General features: G+C 50.4%; 1 protein-coding gene across 5 annotated transcripts in view; it reads right to left on the bottom strand.

Annotated features, from left to right (window-relative positions):
* Window positions 1-20,209, bottom strand: part of lcmt1 (leucine carboxyl methyltransferase 1) — a 63,440-nt gene that overhangs the window by 10,358 nt on the left and 32,873 nt on the right. For 2 of the 5 annotated variants that reach the window (XR_015760557.1, XR_015760558.1), the window contains exons 10-11: window positions 12,614-12,705; window positions 12,018-12,303 (exon numbers count right to left, since the gene is read on the bottom strand). Coding sequence is in view for 2 of the 5 variants with exons in the window: in XM_087997761.1 (XP_087853887.1) it covers window positions 12,614-12,705 (92 nt within the window). In the remaining 3 variants the exon portion in view is untranslated. The remainder of the gene's footprint in view (window positions 1-12,017; window positions 12,304-12,613; window positions 12,706-20,209) is intronic. The other 3 variants (XM_087997761.1, XM_087997762.1, XR_015760559.1) reach the window with 2 other exon arrangements.

The following is a 20,209-nucleotide window of genomic DNA, read 5'->3' as shown; positions in this document are numbered from 1 at the left end:
CACTGCGCGTCTCACACACACTGCGCGTCTCACACACACTGCGCGTCTCACACACACTGCGCGTCTCACACACACTGCGCGTCTCACACACACACACTGCGCGTCTCTCACACACACACACACTGCGCGTCTCACACACACACACACTGCGCGTCTCACACACACACACACTGCGCGTCTCACACACACACACTGCGCGTCTCACACACACACACTGCGCGTCTCTCTCACACACACACACTGCGCGTCTCTCTCACACACACACACTGCGCGTCTCTCACACACACACACACTGCGCGTCTCTCACACACACACACACTGCGCGTCTCACACACACTGCGCGTCTCACACACACTGCGCGTCTCACACACACTGCGCGTCTCACACACACTGCGCGTCTCACACACACACACTGCGCGTCTCACACACACACACTGCGCGTCTCACACACACACACTGCGCGTCTCTCACACACACACTGCGCGTCTCTCACACACACACTGCGCGTCTCTCACACACACACACACTGCGCGTCTCTCACACACACACACACTGCGCGTCTCTCACACACACACACACTGCGCGTCTCTCACACACACACACTGCGCGTCTCTCTCTCTCTCTCACACACTCACTGCACCTCTGTCAGACACACACTCACTGCACCTCTGTCAGACACACACTCACTGCACCTCTGTCAGACACACACACACTGCACCTCTGTCAGACACACACACACTGCACCTCTGTCAGACACACACACACTGCGCGTCTGTCAGACACACACACACTGCGCGTCTCTCACACACACACTGCGCGTCTCTCACACACACACACTGCGCGTCTCTCACACACACACACTGCGCGTCTCACACACACACACACTGCGCGTCTCTCACACACACACACTGCGCGTCTCTCACACACACACACTGCGCGTCTCTCACACACACACACTGCGCGTCTCTCACACACACACACTGCGCGTCTCTCACACACACACACTGCGCGTCTCTCACACACACACACTGCGCGTCTCTCACACACACACACTGCGCGTCTCTCACACACACACACTGCGCGTCTCTCACACACACACACTGCGCGTCCCTCACACACACACACTGCGCGTCTCACACACACACACACTGCGCGTCTCACACACACACACACTGCGCGTCTCACACACACACACACTGCGCGTCTCACACACACACACACTGCGCGTCTCACACACACACACACTGCGCGTCTCACACACACACACACTGCGCGTCTCACACACACACACACTGCGCGTCTCACACACACACACACTGCGCGTCTCACACACACACACACAGCACGTCTCTCACACACACACACACACTGCACGTCTCACACACACACACACACTGCACGTCTCACACACACACACACACTGCACGTCTCACACACACACACACACTGCACGTCTCACACACACACACTGCACGTCTCACACACACACACACTGCACGTCTCACACACACACACTGCACGTCTCACACACACACACTGCACGTCTCACACACACACACACACTGCACGTCTCACACACACACACACACTGCACGTCTCACACACACACACTGCGCGTCTCACACACACACACACTGCGCGTCTCACACACACACACTGCGCGTCTCACACACACACACTGCGCGTCTCTCTCACACACACACACTGCGCGTCTCTCACACACACACACACTGCGCGTCTCACACACACACACTGCGCGTCTCACACACACTGCGCGTCTCACACACACACACTGCGCGTCTCACACACACACACTGCGCGTCTCACACACACACACTGCGCGTCTCTCTCACACACACACACTGCGCGTCTCACACACACACACACTGCGCGTCTCTCACACACACACACTGCGCGTCTCTCTCTCTCTCTCTCACACACACACTGCACCTCTGTCAGACACACACTCACTGCACCTCTGTCAGACACACACTCACTGCACCTCTGTCAGACACACACTCACTGCACGTCTGTCAGACACACACTCACTGCACGTCTGTCAGACACACACTCACACACTGCACGTCTGTCAGACACACACTCACACACTGCACGTCTCTCAGACACACACTCACACACTGCACGTCTCTATCTCACACACTCACACACTGCACGTCTCTCTCTCACACACTCACACACTGCACGTCTCTCTCTCACACACTCACACACTGCACGTCTCTCTCACACACACACACACACACTGCACGTCTCTCTCACACACACACACACACACTGCACGTCTCTCTCACACACACACACTGCACGTCTCTCTCACACACACACACACTGCACGTCTCTCTCACACACACACACAGCACGTCTCTCACACACACACACACACTGCACGTCTCACACACACACACACACTGCACGTCTCACACACACACACTGCACGTCTCACACACACACACTGCACGTCTCACACACACACACACACTGCACGTCTCACACACACACACACACTGCACGTCTCACACACACACACACACTGCACGTCTCACACACACACACTGCACGTCTCACACACACACACTGCACGTCTCACACACACACACACACTGCACGTCTCACACACACACACACACTGCACGTCACACACACACACACACACACTGCACGTCACACACACACACACACACTGCACGTCACACACACACACACACACTGCACGTCACACACACACACACACACACACTGCACGTCACACTCACACACACACACTGCACGTCACACACACACACACACACTGCACGTCACACACACACACACACACACTGCACGTCTCTCACACACACACTGCACGTCTCTCTCACACACACACACACGCTGCGCGTCTCACACACACACACACTGCACGTCTCACACACACACACACTGCACGTCTCACACACACACACACTGCACGTCTCACACACACACACACTGCACGTCTCACACACACACACACACTGCACGTCTCACACACACACACACTGCACGTCACACACACACACACACTGCACGTCACACACACACACACACTGCACGTCACACACACACACACACACTGCACGTCTCTCTCACACACACACACTGCACGTCTCTCTCACACACACACACTGCACGTCTCTCACACACACACTGCACGTCTCTCTCACACACACACTGCACGTCTCTCTCACACACACTGCACGTCTCTCTCACACACACACACACTCGCTGCACGTCTCTCTCTCTCACACACACTCGCTGCGCGTCTCTCACACACACGCTGCGCGTCTCTCACACACGCTGCGCGTCTCTCACACACACACTGCACGTCTCACACACACACACACTGCACGTCACACACACACACACTGCACGTCACACACACACACACACTGCACGTCACACACACACACACACTGCACGTCACACACACACACACACACTGCACGTCACACACACACACACACACTGCACGTCACACACACACACACACACTGCACGTCACACACACACACACACACTGCACGTCACACACACACACACACACACTGCACGTCACACACACACACACACACTGCACGTCTCTCACACACACACTGCACGTCTCTCTCACACACACTGCACGTCTCTCTCACACACACTCACTGCACGTCTCTCTCACACACACTCACTGCACGTCTCTCTCTCTCACACACACACGCTGCGCGTCTCTCACACACACACACTGCACGTCTCACACACACACACACTGCACGTCTCACACACACACACACACTGCACGTCTCACACACACACACACACACTGCACGTCTCACACACACACACACTGCACGTCTCTCACACACACACACTGCACGTCTCTCTCACACACACACACACGCTGCGCGTCTCTCACACACACACACTGCACGTCTCACACACACACACACTGCACGTCTCACACACACACACACTGCACGTCTCACACACACACACACTGCACGTCTCACACACACACACACTGCACGTCTCACACACACACACACTGCACGTCACACACACACACACACACTGCACGTCTCTCACACACACACTGCACGTCTCTCTCACACACACTGCACGTCTCTCTCACACACACTGCACGTCTCTCTCACACACACTCACTGCACGTCTCTCTCTCTCACACACACACGCTGCGCGTCTCTCACACACACACACTGCACGTCTCACACACACACACACTGCACGTCTCACACACACACACACACTGCACGCCTCACACACACACACACACTGCACGTCACACACACACACACACACTGCACGTCTCTCACACACACACTGCACGTCTCTCTCACACACACTGCACGTCTCTCTCACACACACACACACACTCGCTGCACGTCTCTCTCTCTCACACACACACGCTGCGCGTCTCACACACACACACACTGCACGTCTCACACACACACACACTGCACGTCTCACACACACACACGCTGCGCGTCTCACACACACACACACTGCACGTCTCACACACACACACACTGCACGTCTCACACACACACACGCTGCGCGTCTCACACACACACACACTGCACGTCTCACACACACACACACTGCACGTCTCACACACACACACACTGCACGTCTCACACACACACACACTGCACGTCTCACACACACACACACACTGCACGTCTCACACACACACACACTGCACGTCACACACACACACACACTGCACGTCACACACACACACACACTGCACGTCACACACACACACACACTGCACGTCACACACACACACACACACTGCACGTCTCTCTCACACACACACACTGCACGTCTCTCTCACACACACACACTGCACGTCTCTCTCACACACACTGCACGTCTCTCTCACACACACACTGCACGTCTCTCTCACACACACTGCACGTCTCTCTCACACACACACACACTCGCTGCACGTCTCTCTCTCTCACACACACTCGCTGCGCGTCTCTCACACACACGCTGCGCGTCTCTCACACACGCTGCGCGTCTCTCACACACACACTGCACGTCTCACACACACACACACTGCACGTCACACACACACACACTGCACGTCACACACACACACACACTGCACGTCACACACACACACACACACTGCACGTCACACACACACACACACACTGCACGTCACACACACACACACACACTGCACGTCACACACACACACACACACTGCACGTCACACACACACACACACACTGCACGTCTCTCACACACACACTGCACGTCTCTCTCACACACACTGCACGTCTCTCTCACACACACTCACTGCACGTCTCTCTCACACACACTCACTGCACGTCTCTCTCTCTCACACACACACGCTGCGCGTCTCTCACACACACACACTGCACGTCTCACACACACACACACTGCACGTCTCACACACACACACACACTGCACGTCTCACACACACACACACACTGCACGTCTCACACACACACACACTGCACGTCTCTCACACACACACACTGCACGTCTCTCTCACACACACACACACGCTGCGCGTCTCTCACACACACACACTGCACGTCTCACACACACACACACTGCACGTCTCACACACACACACACTGCACGTCTCACACACACACACACTGCACGTCACACACACACACACACACTGCACGTCTCTCACACACACACTGCACGTCTCTCTCACACACACTGCACGTCTCTCTCACACACACTGCACGTCTCTCTCACACACACTGCACGTCTCTCTCACACACACTCACTGCACGTCTCTCTCTCTCACACACACACGCTGCGCGTCTCTCACACACACACACTGCACGTCTCACACACACACACACTGCACGTCTCACACACACACACACACTGCACGTCTCACACACACACACACACTGCACGTCACACACACACACACACACTGCACGTCTCTCTCACACACACTGCACGTCTCTCTCACACACACTGCACGTCTCTCTCACACACACACACACTCGCTGCACGTCTCTCTCTCTCACACACACACGCTGCGCGTCTCTCACACACACGCTGCGCGTCTCTCACACACACGCTGCGCGTCTCTCACACACACGCTGCGCGTCTCACACACACGCTGCGCGTCTCTCACACACACGCTGCGCGTCTCTCACACACACGCTGCGCGTCTCTCACACACACGCTGCGCGTCTCTCACACACACGCTGCGCGTCTCTCACACACACGCTGCGCGTCTCTCACACACACGCTGCGCGTCTCTCACACACACGCTGCGCGTCTCTCACACACACGCTGCGCGTCTCTCACACACACACGCTGCGCGTCTCACACACACACACGCTGCGCGTCTCACACACACACACACTGCGCGTCTCACACACACACACACTGCGCGTCACACACACACACACACTGCACGTCACACACACACACACACTGCACGTCTCTCACACACACACTGCACGTCTCTCTCACACACACTGCACGTCTCTCTCACACACACACACACTCGCTGCACGTCTCTCTCTCTCACACACACTCGCTGCGCGTCTCTCACACACACGCTGCGCGTCTCTCACACACGCTGCGCGTCTCTCACACACACACTGCACGTCTCACACACACACACACTGCACGTCACACACACACACACTGCACGTCACACACACACACACACTGCACGTCACACACACACACACACACACTGCACGTCACACACACACACACACACTGCACGTCACACACACACACACACACTGCACGTCACACACACACACACACACTGCACGTCACACACACACACACACACTGCACGTCTCTCACACACACACTGCACGTCTCTCTCACACACACACACACTCGCTGCACGTCTCTCTCTCTCACACACACTCGCTGCGCGTCTCTCACACACACGCTGCGCGTCTCTCACACACGCTGCGCGTCTCTCACACACACACTGCACGTCTCACACACACACACACTGCACGTCACACACACACACACTGCACGTCACACACACACACACACTGCACGTCACACACACACACACACACTGCACGTCACACACACACACACACACTGCACGTCACACACACACACACACACTGCACGTCACACACACACACACACACTGCACGTCACACACACACACACTGCACGTCACACACACACACACACACTGCACGTCTCTCACACACACACTGCACGTCTCTCTCACACACACTGCACGTCTCTCTCACACACACTCACTGCACGTCTCTCTCACACACACTCACTGCACGTCTCTCTCTCTCACACACACACGCTGCGCGTCTCTCACACACACACACTGCACGTCTCACACACACACACACTGCACGTCTCACACACACACACACACTGCACGTCTCACACACACACACACACTGCACGTCTCACACACACACACACTGCACGTCTCTCACACACACACACTGCACGTCTCTCTCACACACACACACACGCTGCGCGTCTCTCACACACACACACTGCACGTCTCACACACACACACACTGCACGTCTCACACACACACACACTGCACGTCTCACACACACACACACTGCACGTCACACACACACACACACACTGCACGTCTCTCACACACACACTGCACGTCTCTCTCACACACACTGCACGTCTCTCTCACACACACTGCACGTCTCTCTCACACACACTGCACGTCTCTCTCACACACACTCACTGCACGTCTCTCTCTCTCACACACACACGCTGCGCGTCTCTCACACACACACACTGCACGTCTCACACACACACACACTGCACGTCTCACACACACACACACACTGCACGTCTCACACACACACACACACTGCACGTCACACACACACACACACACTGCACGTCTCTCTCACACACACTGCACGTCTCTCTCACACACACTGCACGTCTCTCTCACACACACACACACTCGCTGCACGTCTCTCTCTCTCACACACACACGCTGCGCGTCTCTCACACACACGCTGCGCGTCTCTCACACACACGCTGCGCGTCTCACACACACACGCTGCGCGTCTCACACACACACGCTGCGCGTCTCTCACACACACGCTGCGCGTCTCTCACACACACGCTGCGCGTCTCTCACACACACGCTGCGCGTCTCTCACACACACGCTGCGCGTCTCTCACACACACGCTGCGCGTCTCTCACACACACGCTGCGCGTCTCTCACACACACACTGCACGTCTCACACACACACACACTGCACGTCACACACACACACACTGCACGTCACACACACACACACACTGCACGTCACACACACACACACACACTGCACGTCACACACACACACACACACTGCACGTCACACACACACACACACACTGCACGTCACACACACACACACACACTGCACGTCACACACACACACACACACTGCACGTCTCTCACACACACACTGCACGTCTCTCTCACACACACTGCACGTCTCTCTCACACACACACACACACTCGCTGCACGTCTCTCTCTCTCACACACACGCACTGCGCGTCTCTCACACACACGCACTGCGCGTCTCTCACACACACGCACTGCGCGTCTCTCACACACACGCACTGCGCGTCTCACACACACACGCACTGCGCGTCTCACACACACACGCACTGCGCGTCTCACACACACACGCACTGCGCGTCTCACACACACACGCACTGCGCGTCTCACACACACACGCACTGCGCGTCTCACACACACACGCACTGCGCGTCTCACACACACACGCACTGCGCGTCTCACACACACACGCACTGCGCGTCACACACACACACGCACTGCGCGTCACACACACACACGCACTGCGCGTCACACACACACACACGCACTGCGCGTCTCTCTCACACACACTGCATGTCCCTCTCTCACACACACACACACACTCACTGCGCGTCTCACACACACACGCACTGCGCGTCTCTCACACACACACACTGCACGTCTCTCTCTCTCTCTCACACACTCACTGCACCTCTCTCTCTCTCTCACACACTCACTGCACCTCTCTCTCTCACACACTCACTGCACCTCTCTCTCTCTCTCTCTCACACACACACTGCACCTCTGTCAGACACACACTCACTGCACCTCTGTCAGACACACACTCACTGCACCTCTGTCAGACACACACTCACTGCACCTCTGTCAGACACACACTCACTGCACCTCTGTCAGACACACACTCACTGCACCTCTGTCAGACACACACTCACTGCACCTCTGTCAGACACACACTCACTGCACCTCTGTCAGACACACACTCACTGCACCTCTGTCAGACACACACTCACTGCACCTCTGTCAGACACACACTCACTGCACCTCTGTCAGACACACACTCACTGCACCTCTGTCAGACACACACTCACTGCACCTCTGTCAGACACACACTCACTGCACCTCTGTCAGACACACACTCACTGCACGTCTGTCAGACACACACTCACTGCACGTCTGTCAGACACACACTCACTGCACGTCTGTCAGACACACACTCACTGCACGTCTGTCAGACACACACTCACTGCACGTCTGTCAGACACACACTCACTGCACGTCTCTCTCTCACACACACTCACTGCACGTCTCTCTCTCACACACACACACACTGCACGTCTCTCTCACACACACACACACTGCACGTCTCTCTCACACACACACACACTGCACGTCTCTCTCACACACACACACACTGCACGTCTCTCTCACACACACACACACTGCACGTCTCACACACACACACACACTGCACGTCTCACACACACACACACACTGCACGTCTCACACACACACACACACTGCACGTCTCACACACACACACACACTGCACGTCTCTCTCACACACACACACACACTGCACGTCTCTCTCTCACACACACACACTGCACGTCTCTCTCTCACACACACACACTGCACGTCTCACACACACACACACACTGCACGTCTCACACACACACACACACTGCACGTCTCACACACACACACACACTGCACGTCTCACACACACACACACACTGCACGTCTCACACACACACACACACTGCACGTCTCACACACACACACACACTGCACGTCTCACACACACTGCACGTCTCACACACACTGCACGTCTCACACACACTGCACGTCTCACACACACACACACACTGCACGTCTCACACACACACACTGCACGTCTCACACACACACACTGCACGTCTCACACACACACACTGCACGTCTCACACACACACACTGCACGTCTCACACACACACACTGCACGTCTCACACACACACACTGCACGTCTCACACACACACACTGCACGTCTCACACACACACACTGCACGTCTCTCACACACACACACACACTGCACGTCTCTCACACACACACACTGCACGTCTCTCACACACACACACACTGCACGTCTCACACACACACACACTGCACGTCTCACACACACACACACTGCACGTCTCTCACACACACACACTCACACACACTGCACGTCTCACACACACACACTCACACACACTGCACGTCTCACACACACACACTCACACACACTGCACGTCTCTCTCACACACACTGCACGTCTCTCACACACACTGCACGTCTCTCTCACACACACTGCACGTCTCTCTCACACACACTGCACGTCTCTCTCACACACACTGCACGTCTCTCTCACACACACTGCACGTCTCTCTCACACACACTGCACGTCTCTCTCACACACACTGCACGTCTCTCTCACACACACTGCACGTCTCTCTCACACACACTGCACGTCTCTCTCACACACACTGCACGTCTCTCTCACACACACTGCACGTCTCTCTCACACACACTGCACGTCTCTCTCACACACACTGCACGTCTCTCTCACACATACTGCACGTCTCTCTCACACATACTGCACGTCTCTCTCACACACACTGCACGTCTCTCTCACACACACACACACACACACAGCACGTCTCTCTCTCACACACACACACTCACTGCACGTCTCTCTCACACACACACACACACTCACTGCACGTCTCTCTCTCACACACACACACACACACTGCACGTCTCTCTCTCACACACACACACTGCACGTCTCTCTCTCACACACACACACTCACTGCACGTCTCTCTCTCACACACACACACTCACTGCACGTCTCTCTCTCACACACACACACACACACTGCACGTCTCTCTCTCACACACACACACTGCACGTCTCTCTCTCACACACACACACTGCACGTCTCTCTCTCACACACACACACTGCACGTCTCTCTCTCACACACACACACTGCACGTCTCTCTCTCACACACACTCACTGCATGTCTCTCTCTCACACACACTCACTGCACGTCTCTCTCTCTCACACACCCTCACTGCACGTCTCTCTCTCTCACACACCCTCACTGCACGTCTCTCTCTCACACACACTCACTGCACGTCTCTCTCTCTCACACACACTCACTGCACGTCTCTCTCTCTCACACACACTCACTGCACGTCTCTCTCTCTCACACACACTCACTGCACGTCTCTCTCTCTCACACACACTCACTGCACGTCTCTCTCTCTCTCACACACACTCACTGCACGTCTCTCTCTCTCTCACACACACTCACTGCACGTCTCTCTCTCTCACACACACTCACTGCACGTCTCTCTCTCTCTCACACACACTCACTGCACGTCTCTCTCTCTCTCACACACACTCACTGCACGTCTCTCTCTCTCTCACACACACTCACTGCACGTCTCTCTCTCTCTCACACACACTCACTGCACGTCTCTCTCTCTCTCACACACACACTCACTGCACGTCTCTCTCTCTCTCACACACACTCACTGCACGTCTCTCTCTCTCACACACACTCACTGCACGTCTCTCTCTCTCTTCCCCCCTCTCGCTGCTGAAACTAGAGTGTCCTATTCCACCACCTTGACGGCAGCCATCAGGCCAAGCCGTGCTTGTGTGGCGAGGTCATCGGCCAAGCAGTGCTTGTGTGGCGAAGTCATCGGCCAAGAAGCAGCCTGTTGCAAACCCATCACTTCCTTGTATCTGAATTGTGAACAATGAGTTGGCAGGCCATGTGAAGAGGAATGGCAGGCTGAATCCTCAGCTACTGGCCATGGGTTTCTCAAGCCAGTCTTCAAGAGATGAGCTAGCCCTTGGCTGCAGTCCTGTTGCAGTGCCTCGCAAAACCTGCAAATCCAGTTACGAGATCTAATGCCAACATGTCAGAAAAAGCAAAAGCTGAAGGAATTTCATAAAGCCAAATTCCACACAAATTACTTTTAACATTGGACAATTCATTCTGTAAATCTTATTGACAGATCCCTCAATTTGTGGCCTTTAAAGCTATATTTTTATATCAATTTTTCTGACTGACAGCCCTATAAACTACTTCTACCTCCTGCAACGTCAAAGAGTTGAGTTTGAATATGGTCTGGGCACAGTGATTGACAGTCACATCAATTCCCTCTGCTAGCAGCAGAGGACCACAACAAAAAGCAAATTCTTAAATTACACGTACCTCTGAATATCTGCTTGTGGCAAACTATTATAAACTGTCATCATGTCCATAGCATTTGCATGATCCCAGCCATTCAAAAGAAACCGGTTTTTCTGTGAAGAAAGAAGCCCCAAACCATTTTAAATTTTAAATCTCAGACTGTACTTAAAGTTGTTTAATATTTCAGAACCATGGTAGTCAATTGAAATTCAATAAAATGAAAGAAGGCAAACATTTGTTTCCATTAGAATCTCAAAATGCCTCAATGTGCTTAATTTAAAAGAGTGCCATGACTAGCTATACAGACAAACTGGATTTATGTTCAGTCCCAGAAATGTTATTCAAACAAGAACAAGGTGAATAACCAATCAATCAATCTGAGCTTTGTGTTGTTGGTTGAAGGAGGAATTTAGTGCAGGAGGAGAGAGGAAGCCTCTTATTCTTGTTGTAATTATGGTATGGGATCTTCACTGTCAATCGACACTGGCAAATCAAACTATGCTTTCACATCTGAGCCTAAAGATGGAATTGCTGAAAATGCTGCTTTCAGTGGAACGTCAGTTTACATGATAGAGTCAGGCCTTCACAACTGTTTGACCCAGAGGGTGACTGTATTTCCAACTTAACAAATCAACTACAACATTACAACTATTGTATGGCTTCAATGAGCATTTCATGGGGCAATGGTGAGCGGTTTCAAGGCTGCATAGACTCGGGGACTTCCAATAATCGCGTCACCAAAATCTCCAAAGAGTTCATTTTAAATGGAGTGGAGGAAATCTGGAAAGAGTTAAAGGCACATATCATCTCTTGCTGAGAAGGAACATTGGCCACAAGGCTGGGAAATACCAAGTCAAGCTCAACAATAATGACCACACCATCCAGGAGCTCATCAGCTAGAAGAGGAAAGCTCTCCAAGCCTGGCAAAAACAATAGCCAGGGAGGCAAAGAGGAGATCTCCTCAAGCAGCAAAGGCACTGTTACAAAGAGGAACTGGAGAAATCGAGAACCAATACTGGAGTGAGAAAGCTAAGGAGAGCCAACTCCATGAGGACAATCACAACCCAGAGTTCCTTCAGTGCCACCAAGGCACTATACACACCCAACAAGCTCAGCCTATCCTTCAGCATCTGAAAGTGATGCTCGCAGATTGGACGGGATGTGGACTGTCTGTATTGATGCCTGCCCAGAATGAGAGGCACATTCATCAAAAAACTACTCAACACAGTGGTTTTAAATTCAGTGCTGGATGGAACCCTTTCCAGGAACAGAGAAAACACCAGCCTCCAAACTACGATACAATGTCAGCAAGGACATGTTTTGAGGATCTTGGAGTCCTACCTAGTCTAGCAGAAGTCGAAGCTGCCATTAGACACATGAAGAATGGAAAAGCTACAGGAGTAGATAGGATCGCAGTGGACAACTGCAAACTTGGAGCAACAAACCTTACCCATCATTTCCAGCAGCTGGTCATGGAAATCTGGGACAATGGAGAAATCCCTGCTAATCTCAGAAATGCTGCATTGCCACCCTGTTCAAGAAAGGAGAATAAAGGGGATTAGGGGAGTTACCCAGGAATCTCCTCATTCTCCAACACTGGGAAGATCATACTCTGAATCCTCACTAGGCACCATTCCTGGAGGAAATTCTTCCTGAAAGCCAGTGTGGCTTCCGATCAAACTTTGGAGTTATGAATATAATTTTCACTGCTTAGGAACTCCAAGAGAAATGCCAGAAACAACACCAACCACTCTACCCGGCCTTCACTGACTCGATGAAGGATGTTGACTCAATCAGAAGGCACTATGGAAGACACAGTCGAAGGCTGACTGTCCAGTGAAACTCGTCAACATCCTCCGTCTCCTTCGTGATAAGTTGTTGGTGACGGCCCTCACTGATGGTAAAATGACAGAATCCTTTGAGATCGAGAGAGGGTTGAAGCAGGGACTTGCCATCACTACCAATCTTTTCTCTATCTTCATCACCACCGCCTTCCATCATGTCAAGAACAAGCTCCCCAGTGCTGTGGACACTGTTTACAGGATGGACAGAAAACTTTACAATCTCAACTGGTTGAAAATCAAGAAGAAAATGACACAGGCCTCGCTTGTGGAACTTCAGTATACAGATAACAACAAGCCTCTTTTACAGCCTTCACAGAAGCATAACAAAGGACTGGTCTCAGCCTTAACCTCACGAAGACACAAATCCTTTACCAACCCATCCCAGGCCAAGTTCTGCTCCATTCCTCCTCAAGACCAACACAAGAAATCCGCTCAAATGTGGAGCATTTCCCCCTGGCTGGGAAACTACTCTCATCTAAGGCTGGCAGTGACGCAGAGATTCAACATCACATCCAATCTGCGAGCACGCCTTTGGATGCCTAAGAATGAGAGTCTTCAACAACCGTGACATCTCTTGATACCAAAATCCTTGTGCACGAGGCTATCTTCCTTGCGATTCTTCTATACAGCTCCAAAATTTGGACTAAGGATAGACGCCATCTTCAGGCCCTTGACAAATACAATCAACACAGTGGGAGGTGGATTCTTCACATCAACTGGACAGACATACTAACACCAGCATCCCTGAAGCAGCCAACAACACCATCGTCAAGGCCAAGATCATCCAACAGCAACTCTGTTGGGTTGGCCAGCTGTTCAGGACTCTGGTTTCCATCTGCCAAAGCAAAGCATCTTCACCCAGCTCCAGGAAGGCACTTGACTGAGAGAAGGCCAAAGGAAAGGTTTCAAAGACACCCTGAAGGCCTCCCTCGAGAAATGCAACGTAAATGTCAATGAATTGGAGACCTTTGTTCAGAAGAAACCAACTCGGAGGAAACTCCTGTATGAAAGGACACACCCATCAGCGAAAGGATGGAAGGAAAAAAAATGGAGAAAGGAATATTGATGATCTCAAGGCCAAGGAACACATCCAGCCATCAGACACCTGCCAAATAGGTGGTTGGACACGGGGCTCGAGGAGCGAACTATTTGGCCAAAGACACGGAATTTCTTGGATGCACAATCATACTCATTTGACGGGGACTGCGGGTGATTTCAACAAATTCTTTAACGAGCATATTCAACAACAGTTGACAAACGGAAAGGAGAGGGGAAATCTCAAGAAACGTAGTGAGTGGCTGATCGGTAAACGCACGGATGAGCATCAACAAAACTGGCAAGTGACAGCCTGAGGGAAAACAGGGCTAGAGGACAAGAGAAATCAGGGACGGACAGACAAGCCGTATGGCAAACAGGGTGACAGAACCATAGCCATTCAGAAACCCAAACGTAAAGGAGCACAGACTGGGGAACTGAGAGAGGTTTGGGAATTACAAGTAGAAAGTTGCTAATAATAAGCCTAAATTACAGAGCCTAGAGTTAAGGGAGAATGACTGTTATAGATTAAGAAAAAACCCTCAAAATGATCTAAGCAAAGGGAAGTAGGTAATTTGTGGGCAGCTGATGCGTATTTTTTAAATCCTCCATCAGGAAAAAGCTTCAGTTTTATTTTGTGTATGTTAAGTCGGTAGTCTAACTTAGAAACACAGGCTTGGCAGGGGATCTCTGTCCTGTGTCACACAGGAATGCACCCACCTTATGTCCTGGGCAAGCACGGGTGTGGAATGTGCCATCAGCTGAAGTTCCAGGTGTCTGAGCACGAGCTGCTATCACTACAGCACATTTACAAGACTGAAGGTACACAATCATCACATTTCAGGAGCTGAGCACCCCGCAATTTAAGCACGTATAAAAAGAAAGCAGCATGGTGGCTCAGTGGTGAGCACTGTTGCCTCACAGGGCCAGTGACCCTGGTTCAATTCCAGCCTCAGGCGACTGCCTGTGTGGAGTTTGCACATTCTCTCCGTGTCTGTGTGGGTTGCCTCCGAGTATTCCAGTTTCCCCCCACAATCCAAAGATGTGCAGGTTAGGTAGACTGGCCATGCTAAATTACCCTGTAATGTTCAGAGATGTGTAGGTTCGCTGCGTTAGCCATGGATAATGCAGGATTACAGGGTGGGATGCTCTTCGGAGGGTTGGTGTGGATTTGTTGGGCTGAATGGGCTGTTTTCACGCTGTCGGAATTCTAAGGAGTCAATGGATTCTATGGAGTGGACCATCAGTCAGCCAAGGAGGTCAAGGCATGTAGTGCAGGAGTCCCTGCAACCTGCTGTCTCGCTCTGAATGTCAGCATGAAAGATGGTTAGGAATCTGCAGGCTCCAAATGAACTTGTTGGACTTTGACCTGCCGTTGTGAGATTTTTAACTTTGTCCACCCCAGTCCAACACTGGCACTTCCAATCAGGATTCAGTAGGATGGGGAGAAGGTGGTCAGATTAATAGCACAAGGGGATTATGCAAGATGGGCTTTTCCACAGCCGTTGATGGTATGTTGCTTCTCTGGTGCCAGGGTTAATGTGCAACTTAGTAGCTGCAGAACATCGAAAGGGGTGACTTGCCAGAAGTTATGATATATACTGGCATCAATGACAAAGTGAGAGAGAGATAAAAGACACAGGTATAATGTGGTTCCTAGACTCCAAAAATATAAGCACAATGTCAAAGGTTGTGAACTCTGGGTTCATGCCTGGTCGCATGTCCTAGTTAATGAATATAATGACACTGGGTAGATAAAACTATTGCTGAGGAGAAGGTGCAGGAGAAAGGACTTTAGATTTCTGAGGCATGGAGACCTGTACAAGTCAGGACTGTTTCCACCGCAACCTGTCTGGGATCAACTCACCCTCTAGGTTACACAGCCAGTGGGACATTTCACACATTTCAATCAGCAAGTAAATGAAAGGATGCACTTGTGGAAGCCACTGCCATGTCTGGACCTTGGAAACCATGTAGTGACTACCAAAAGGTCATGGCATCATTGCCTGGCATCCATATTGTCAAAGTGTTGCTGCTTGGGGAAGGGTTTAAACTAACTTGTTGGGGGATGAGAACCTGAGCATTCATTCAGAAAGGAGAGAAAAGCAAATTTGAAAATTAAAGATAGACCTTTAGAAACTAAGTGTGGAAAGCAGGTTTAAAAAAGCTACAAAACACTAAAGAAGTTGTTCAGTGATTCGAATATATATGTCAATAGGAAGACTCAAGTGGATCAGGCAGATGAGGTGAAGATATAACTAACACCTGGGACATTTCAATCCCTGAAACAGCCAAGAAAGCCTGACCAAAATAATTCATACAAGAGCCAAGGTCACTTCATAAATCATCGAATCAAAGGACCAGCATCATAACATCAAGTATCTCATCACATTTAAAAAAAAATCAATTGGCAGGATTTGAGGTTTGTCCTCATTTCCCTGAAAACTGGTTGAATGGTGGGGTTGGGGCCTGGCTTTGCCATTCCTCTCCCTTGTAAAATTGCTGTTTCTTTGTATACAGCTGTTAATGCTAATTGTTTTGTAAACTGTGTATTAGTTAATAAAATAAAAATCAAATGGCCTAAAAGAAAAAGAACTTCCCACCTTGTGGTCTGGATTTTTGATCTTCAGAATTCTGTATATTGGTACGGTTCCCCAACATAGCACGTGTCAAAATATTTGTTTTTTTGTAAATGGGTATAGTTTAAGATGTATGGCATCCTTTATTGTCACTTGTATATGTGTGTCAAAATAAATAATTATTCTTTTCTGTCACTGAAGAAACTTGACGTGAATTACTTTGATTCCAAGGAGCAGTTGGTCAAGTAATTGTGGTGGTCTCATTGGCATTTTTATACATGACCTGTGAAGAGTGGGGCAGGATTATCGGATCATTCTCAAAGTTCAAGTGATGCAGAACATCCTTACTGTTGCATTCCTCTCCGAATAAAGGATACCATTCCATTGGCCACCTTAATCATTTGCTGTATCTGCATCCTAACTTGCATGACCCACACACTAGAACACCTAGGTATAAGAAAAAATTCTGAGTGGCAATGCCAATTGTCATTGAGAAAGAAATGAGTTAATTATAGACAGCATGGATTTTTTCAGTGAAGATCAAGTCTGACTTCTCAGGGGGTAACAAGGAACAAAATAGATTACTGTGGTCCACGTTGGTATGAGCAAAAAGCTTTGGACAAGGTCCTACTTGGTAGATTGATCAGTAAAGTCAAGCTTCATGGAATCCAATAGAAAGAGACAGTGTACCTAAAATTGGGTCAGGGCAGGCAAATTTAAAAGGACTGAACTATGAATTCTAATGGACTACTATTGCTCAGCAACAAAAAAAAGGAGTACAGCTATAATCACAAGATAGTGGAAGCTGAGATTAAAACAAAATCACAACTCCTGAGAAGCAAAAGAATGGTGGCACCGGCAGTAATGGAACATGAATCAGTACAGACAGCAAGGCAGGCACTGAGGACCTGACATGAGAGGTTAAGATCGTGTGCAGTAGCATCAGTGAGTAGAACAGAAGGAAGCATTAGTTAGGCTGAACATTAATTAGGGTAAGAACCTAGGACCAACATTTGAGAGAAGGACGACCCAAGTCTGTGTTATGAAGGTGTGAGGGGTACTGTACCCTTAAGAGAGTTAAAAGCTAGCAGAACTACCTGACAGCACCAAGTGTTCTGAACAAGATACAATGTAACCTTTTGGTTCAGCAACTAGTATAGCTGGTTGCCTGGAGACAACAAAACACAATCAAATTCGGCCAATCGTTTTAGATTATAGCCCAAAGTACCAACCTCCAATCAAGTTTGAATTTTGTATATTGACAATATTAAAAACCAATGACACAATTCAATGCCTTGGCGTATAAGACCAGGAAAAATTGAACAGCTGGAAGAGGAACTGCCAAGCCACCAGCAGGTACAGACTGCCCAAAAATAGCTCTCTTAAAGATACTTGTATTGATCAATGACCTGTGAAAGAGAAATCCCTAAGAAGAAGAAAAGATGACAGAGGAAGATTCGACAGTTGGCCGGTTTTGAAATTTGAATTTTGGTAAATTTAGTCAGGGGTTTATTGGACTAGTATTATAGAACAGAAAATAAAAGATAGGTTAGAGGAAGGAGTTGTAAATAGTTGTTAGTTAAATATTCTCTGTTATACTTTAAGAAATAAAGTTGTTAATTTTTACTTTAAATAGTAACCTTTGGTATAGATCTTGGCCCCTCGAATTTTCACAGGTTACTGTAAGGGATAAAACTTTTCTGTGTTGCTGGTTTAAATTAAGCAGGGGGGGCTTACCCCCTGTCGTAACAGTTTGGAGGCTCGTCTGGGATTTGAATTGGTTTAGACAGATTTGAAGCTATGAAATTTAAACACTTGCAGGTCAGTGTCCTAGATCTTTAAATAAAACGTAGGTGAGACAATTTGTTTAATTTCGGTTACTGGTAGTTGATTAAGTTAAAAGCGAGAGAAATGCTCTTAAAATTGTTCAAGAGGTTCTGGGATTTGAAGGTGATCTCTAAATTTGCCAAGAAAGTTTAGAAGGAAAGAAAATGGCCATACTTTTAGAATTAGTAAAGAAATTAGATTTGGGTTTAACCAAGGACAAAAGTAAAGCTGAAATTGTAAGGGACTTACTCAAATACTTAGGGGTGTCAGAGACACAGCCAAGTGCAGTAGAGGTAGAAGAACCTAAATTACAATTGAGAAAAATGGAGTTA

The sequence above is a fragment of the Chiloscyllium plagiosum genome, unplaced genomic scaffold (genome assembly GCF_037043375.1).
Source record: "Chiloscyllium plagiosum isolate Xiang-an unplaced genomic scaffold, Cpla_swu_hap1 HiC_scaffold_20, whole genome shotgun sequence".
Taxonomy (NCBI): domain Eukaryota; kingdom Metazoa; phylum Chordata; class Chondrichthyes; order Orectolobiformes; family Hemiscylliidae; genus Chiloscyllium; species Chiloscyllium plagiosum.
The sequence above is the reverse complement of the archived record's forward strand: the minus strand, read 5'-3'. Positions and strand labels throughout refer to the sequence as shown.